General features: G+C 58.3%; 1 protein-coding gene across 8 annotated transcripts in view; it reads left to right on the top strand.

The window, feature by feature from the left end:
- The first annotated feature begins 834 nt into the window (after positions 1–834).
- CPEB2 (cytoplasmic polyadenylation element binding protein 2) overlaps positions 835–6,675 on the top strand; it is a 68,795-nt gene continuing 62,954 nt past the window's right edge. For 5 of the 8 annotated variants that reach the window (XM_042984916.1, XM_042984912.1, XM_042984910.1 and 2 more), the window contains exons 1-2: positions 906–2,861; positions 5,800–6,081. In XM_042984916.1, coding sequence (XP_042840850.1) covers positions 1,155–2,861; positions 5,800–6,081 — 1,989 coding nt within the window. In that variant the 5' untranslated portion in view covers positions 906–1,154. Of the gene's footprint in view, positions 2,862–5,799; positions 6,082–6,675 lie in introns of all 8 variants that reach the window. The other 3 variants (XR_006217076.1, XM_042984913.1, XM_042984914.1) reach the window with 3 other exon arrangements.

Here is a 6,675-nt window from a genome sequence, read left to right as displayed (position 1 = left end):
TACCACGGGAGCTCGCCCCGTACGTAACCTGTTATATGCATATACGTGTGTAAAAAGCCACCCGGAGCCTGGTTAGGTTCCTGGGACTCTGCTCCTCATTGCTGAAGTGAAAACGTTTGGTGTACAGCTGAGGGTTCTTGTTTGCCCTGCAGAAAACACCTTCACGCAGCTGCAGGAAGGTCCAAGGCAGCACACAGCACGAGAAGCTAAATACGGAAACAAGCCCGAGAAGGCGCTTTCTAGGGCGACGAGAAGCGAGGACACGTCCAAGACTGGGACGTGGTGGGGCACGAGGTGCGGAGAGAGCCGCTCCGCGGTCTGCAAGGCAGGCAGAGCCCGCACGATCTTGCCGGCCTAAGGACCCCAAGGGCTGAGCCTGGAAGGCGAGAGGGGCCACGGTCACTAGGAGCCGCTCCCAGTCTGGCTCCCGGGCCTCAGTTTCCCCCGCGGGCCCGCGCCGCCCTGGGAAGCCCGCGTCCCAGCGGCCAAGCCTCATGTGACCGGGGGCGGGGCGGAGGTGACAGGAAGGAGGCGGGGCCGCGAGGGCGACGGGGGAGAGCGCGTGCGAGCCCCGCGCCGGGAGGGGCCGTTGCCCAGGAACCGTCGCCGCCGACGGCTCGCGCACGCCTTCGTGCGCGCGCGCGCCGGGCGCTCGGACTCCGGTCGGCCGCCTTCCACCGCCACCGGTCTCTCCTCTTCCCTGGATGCCGAAGGGGCCGGAGGACCGAAGCCGCTCGCTCTCGCGCTCCCCCGCCTTCCTGGGAGCGCAGGCGCGCCCCCGGCCGTGCCTGTATATTAATGAGGGGCGGGGCGGGGGCGGGGCAGCGGGGGCGCGGCGGCCTCGCGCCCGCGCGTGCCGGGACGCACCGCGGGGGGCGGTGCGATTGTGAGGTGGCGCTGACGCACGTTCCGGAGTTCTTAAGCGGCGAGGGCGGCGGCAGAGGCGGCGGCGGCACCCGAGCCGGTCTCGGCAGGCGGCGGTGGCTGCCGCGAGGGGTGGCGGGGCCGAAGTAGGTGCCCCTGGCTCAGTCACGGTGTCCCTCTCTCACTGACTCCCCCTCCTTCCACCACGGCCGCGCCGCCCCAGATCCGGCGGTTTCCTAGGCGGGGCAGCGGACGGGGCGCCTCTCCTCCGGCTGCCGCCGGCCTGATAAATGAGGGACTTCGGATTTGGGGTGCTGCAGACCGCCCCGCTCCGAAGCAGCAGCCCCGGGTCCCTATTCGGCAGCGGGGCGTACCGTCCCTACGCCACGGGGCCCACCGCGGCCGCCGCCCCGCTGCCCTCCACCACGCCCTTCGGCCCGCTCTCGCCGCCGCCGTTGCCTGTCACCGGCTTCTCGGAGGCCGCCTCCCCCTTCTCTATCCCCCTAGGCTGCGGCGGCGCGGGCAGCTCAGCTGCCGCCGCTTCCTCTTCCTCCCCGTTCTTGGCGCATCAGCAGACCATGCAGGATGAGCTGCTGCTGGGGCTGACACAGCAGCCGGCGCGGCCGCTCTCGGGGGCGGCGGCCGCGGAGAAACTCCCCAACCACCACCCCGGCGGCGGCACGAACGCGGGTGTGACCCACCTCCTCCCCTCCCAGGACTTCAAACCGAGTCTGCACCACCCCTCCTCCTCCTCCGCCTCCTCCTGCTGCTGCTGCCGCACCTCCTCCCCGCAGGACTTCAGTAAGCGGCAGCAGCAGCAGCTGAGCAGCCAGAAGAGGAAAGAGTTCAGCCCTCCCCACCTTCCCCACCCTCCGGACTCGAAGCCGCCGCCGCCGCCGCCGCCGCTCCACTGCCCCGGCCGGTTCAGCCCGCCGCCGCCCGGCCCGCTCCTCCAGCCGGCGCAGCTCGCCCAGCGCCAGCAGCCACAGCAGCCGCCGCAGCCGCCGCCGCAGCAGCAGTTCAGCGTACCGCACCCGCAGCACCTCCCGCCGCAGGACTTCGCCCCGCGGCAGCGCCCGGCCGACCTGCCCCCGCTCCCGCAGCTCCAGCCCTCGCCGCCCGCAGCCCCGCGGCGCCGCCACGGAGGCGCGGGCAGCCCTCGCAAGACCCCGGCCGCGGGCGAGGGCAGCGCCGCCGAGCCCCCCAATGCGGGCTTGGCCCCCTCGACGCCGCCGGTGAACCCCGCGCCGGGCTCCATGGAGTCCCCCAACCACCCTCTGCTCAACAGTCCCAGTAACCTCCTGCCCGGCGGGGCGCTCGGCGCGGGCGCCTTCAGCAGCCTGCAGAGCCCGGACCTTCCGCACCCGGGCGGCGGCGGGGGCGGGGGGCCCCCGGGAGGCGGAGGGGGAGGCGGCTCCGCGTCGCCGCCGCCACTGCCCGGCTTCGGCACCCCCTGGTCGGTGCAGACCGCGTCGCCGCCGCCCCAGCCCCAGCCCCAGCCGCCGCCGCCGCCCCAGCAGCAGCAGCCGCCTCCGCCCCAGCAGCCGCCGCAGCCGCAGCCGCAGCAGCCCGGCTCCTCGGCCGCCACCCCGGGTGGCGGCGGCGGCGGCGGCGGCGGCGGCGGCTCGCTCAGCGCCATGCCGCCGCCCAGCCCCGATTCAGAGAACGGCTTCTACCCCGGGCTGCCGTCGTCCATGAACCCGGCCTTCTTCCCGAGCTTCTCGCCCGTGTCCCCGCACGGCTGCGCGGGACTCAGCGTGCCGGCGAGCGGCGGCGGCGGCGGCGGCGGCGGCGGCTTCGGCGGCCCCTTCTCGGCGGCCGCGGTGCCCCCGCCGCCGCCGCCCGCCATGAATTTACCTCAGCAGCAGCCCCCGCCGCCCGCGGCGCCGCAGCAGCCGCAGAGCCGGAGGTCGCCCGTCAGCCCGCAGCTCCAGCAGCAGCACCAGGCGGCGGCCGCCGCCTTCTTGCAGCAGAGGAACTCCTACAACCACCACCAGGTACGGCGGGCGGCGGCCCGGCTGCGCCGCGGGGCCGGTGACCGGGGCGGCGAGGGCCACTCGCCCAAGTGAGAGGGGGGACTGGGAGGGCGGAGGAGGGGGACGGGGCTCGGGACGCCAGTCCCCGGCGGGGCGGGCAGTGGCCACCGTGGGCTGCGAGGCTCCGGTAGGGGGGTCGCGCCGGCAGCCGCTGCGGTCGGGCGCCCCCTCGAACGCCCGGCGCGGCGGGGGGGAGGGGGGTTGGGGCAGCGGCCGAATGGCGCCCGGGACCGAGGGCGGCGGCGGCGGGCGGGCGGGCGGGCGCCGGCCCGGCCGTCCCTCGCAGCGGGCGCCCCGACCCGGAGGACCGCTGTCGGCGATCCTCGAGGACGGGCCGGGGGACGCGGGGCCGGCGGGCTCGGACGAGCGGCCTGGGGAAGCGAACTTGCGAAGGAGGGTCGTGATCGCCGCAGACGGTGCGTGCGGCGAGCCGGTGACTCTTCCCCGTCGTCCAATGAGGGGACGGGCGGAAAGGAGAGGCTTTTTTCTTTCGGGTCCGTCTCGTTGCGAGTCGGCCCGCGCGAGGTCTGGCCGGGGGGCGGCGGTGGCCCGGCCGGGACGAGCCGCCCGCCGCGCCCGGGGCCCCGCGCTGAGCTGTCAGGCGGCGGGAGAGGGGAGCCTGCCCGCGGCGGCTCCGTCCGCCTCTGCCGAGGTGCCCCGCGAGCCGCTGGCTTTCTGCGCCTCTTCGCGTTTGGGGACGGTTTGGTGGCTGGTGAGGCCAAAACTAAACTCGAATCCGGGAATCGTGTGATACCTCGCAGGGGGGACTCAGGTTTTTTGGCGGCCTTGACCGTCTCTTGGGTTACGGGGTGTGTATATTTTGAGTGGGTAATGCAATTATGAAATAACACGGGGCCGGGTTTTGTGTGTGTGTGTGTGTGTGTGTGTGTGTGTGTGTGTGTGTCTGTGTGTTGGTTTTTTTTTTCTTTTTTTTTTTTTTTTTTTTTTTTTTATTCATCCGGGTCCTTTCCGATTCAGGCTCCGTTTTGTTATCTTCCCAGTACAATGTTTGAATGACCGCCGGCTTTGGTTCATTGACATCGAAAAGCGTATTTTGTTGTCCTTTTTTGATCCAGTCAGCATTTCCTGTAGTGATTCGTATGTTTAAGGTCATTTTCGTGATCAAGGACCGAGACAGAAGCAGAATTGGACCTTAACCGGTGCTTTCTTACTCCTGTAACTTTTTCCATTGACCAGTTAAAGTTTTCAAAGGTTAACCTTTTAAAGGGCGAACGCTGTCTGACCAAAGTAACAAGTTGAGAGTTCTCTGAAATGAGAGTAACAGTTAGTCTTTCTTTCGAGTCCCCGGTGTCTCCCCGAGGAAGAAGAACGTGGCCTACAAGGATTGAAAACACGTCATTTGGAAATAATAGTCCGCTTTCCCGTGATTTTCACAGTCTCGAGCAGCTGTGTCCCGCGTGTCAGGGTGTTGGGTTTTTTCCGCTGGGAACTTGCCACAGAAAAGTATCGATAGGTGCTTTTGTGCTCTTGGAGCCCTGCTCGCGGCCATTGGAAGACCGCGTAGGGTGGTTCGTGTTTAACTGTGATCTGCGTCTTGTCAGAAGATGGTTCTCCCAGTGAAGTTTAAGAGGTCACACAGCTGCCCTGTGGAATTTTAGATCGCTGGAAGAGAACTTGAACCCTGTGTCAGCAAGGAAAGTAAGGCCCTCAAGAATGGAGTGATTTCTTCATGGTCCCCCCAGCTATGCTTTTGAACTGTGGGGAGGGCGAGACGGCAGCATATATTCATGATTATCTGGGCATTTAAAAAAAATTTTTTTAATAGGTACTAGGGGTCAAGTTCTCTCAAAAAGAGAAAGCTGTCTCACAAGAAGCAGGTTTCATTTGAAGAATTCTTGACTTATAGTAACTTACTGACTTAGAGCAGCTGCACGGTCCATACTTCCTTTGGCTAAGCGTTAGAGCAAGCTTCTTGGCAATGTAATTGCTAGCAATTAGTATTTTTCAAAAACCTACGCTTATTGCCTCGTGCTGAATTGTCCATTCTTTGGCGACTGACAAATAAATAAATAGAATTTATTTTTGAAAATGAATGAGGTTGCTGGAGACTTGTATGAAGATCTCTACTAGAATAATCAAAGCATATAGTTAGTTGTTTTTCTTCAGTATATCTCAGTGGATCCACCTATGGGTAACATCAGATAATTGCCTAACAGTTCATGGATAATTAAGTGAAAGAAAAACAAAAACACTTTAAAAGAAACTACATTAAAATCGGAGTAAAATATCTTAAAAGTTGAATACGCGATAGGAAAAAAAAAAAGAAAAAAAAAAAACCAAACCCACATATTTTCCATACACTCCCTACCCTGAAAGGCGTTTTTAGTTCATGCAAGACAGTAACAGCAAATGTTATTACCATTATTCACTTTTGTAGCAGTGCCATTGGTTTTGGAAAGCTAACGTCTAAATATCTTACTCCGATTGTTACTCCTATCTATTAATTAAAGACCGGATTTTTACTTGTATGCCTAGTAGAAGATGGTTGTTTTAAGATCACAATGTAGGTTCTATCTTCAAGGACCTTCGAAGTTAATTTCAATTTTAAACTATTTTTTTCTTCTTCCATACACGATTCTGAAAGGACAGAAATGTAACCGCCTGGTTCTATTTTAGCAGTTGTCATGAAATATCTGCTCGATTCATTATAATTTATAGTGGACCAGACGATGAAAACTCACCTAGCAGGAAATGAGTATGTTTTCAAACAGCAAGATCGCAAACCTATTACTTTTCGTAAACTGTTAAGCTATCCTTTATTGCCTTTAGAGATTTTTTTTTTTAAGATTATATATATATTCTCAGCTCAGGCCGAAATTTTAGTTTGAATTGTAAACTCTCTAAATGCCCGTAATTTAAACATACGTGTTTTTCTCAGCCTCTTCTGAAACAATCTCCTTGGAGCAACCATCAGAGCAGTGGCTGGGGCACTGGAAGCGTGTCGTGGGGAGCAATGCACGGCAGAGACCATCGTAGAACTGGAAACATGGGGATTCCAGGAACTATGAATCAGATATCTCCATTGAAGAAACCATTTTCTGGTAATGTCATAGCACCACCGAAATTTACTCGCTCTACTCCATCACTGACTCCAAAATCTTGGATTGAAGATAACGTGTTCAGAACCGACAACAATAGTAATACACTCTTACCCTTACAGGTAAGAATGGTATGTAAATGGTCTTATTTCTAATGTTGATCTTTCAAAACAAGAAATTGGGTGGTGGTGGTGGTGGTGGTGGTGGTGGTGGTGTGGAAAAACTGACAGATGAAAAAATAAAAAATTTCTGATTTTAAGCATTAATTTAAGGACAAAATACAAAAGGATGGAGAAAATGGATACTGTAAAAAATTCTCTAAACACACGGTAGAAAAGAAGCTTCCTAAAATGTAGAAAAACCTGCTGTGTTTCTCCAGTGCATATTGAAGCTTTTAATTGGCAGCTCAAGAATGCCTTAATTTATTAATGTTTAATAGGCCACCAAAATGAGTTTCTCCTCCAATATCACTAAACTAAAATGTTAAGCAATTGTGCATAGGTTTGACTGTGATCAGCTGTGTGTATATTAAAATATACCCAGTACAGCTGTGATTATGGCAAAATAATATTAAGACTTTTTACATCCAATTAAAATTTGCCTTCACTGGTTCAGGGACTATTTTTTTCCTAAATGTGGCTTAATAGTTATGATGATTAGACACTTTTTCAGGCCTTTTAAAATGTTTTATTGATATTATAGTCTAATAAAGCTAT

The sequence above is a fragment of the Panthera tigris genome, chromosome B1, assembly GCF_018350195.1.
Source record: "Panthera tigris isolate Pti1 chromosome B1, P.tigris_Pti1_mat1.1, whole genome shotgun sequence".
Taxonomy (NCBI): Eukaryota; Metazoa; Chordata; class Mammalia; order Carnivora; family Felidae; genus Panthera; species Panthera tigris.
The sequence above is the reverse complement of the archived record's forward strand: the minus strand, read 5'-3'. Positions and strand labels throughout refer to the sequence as shown.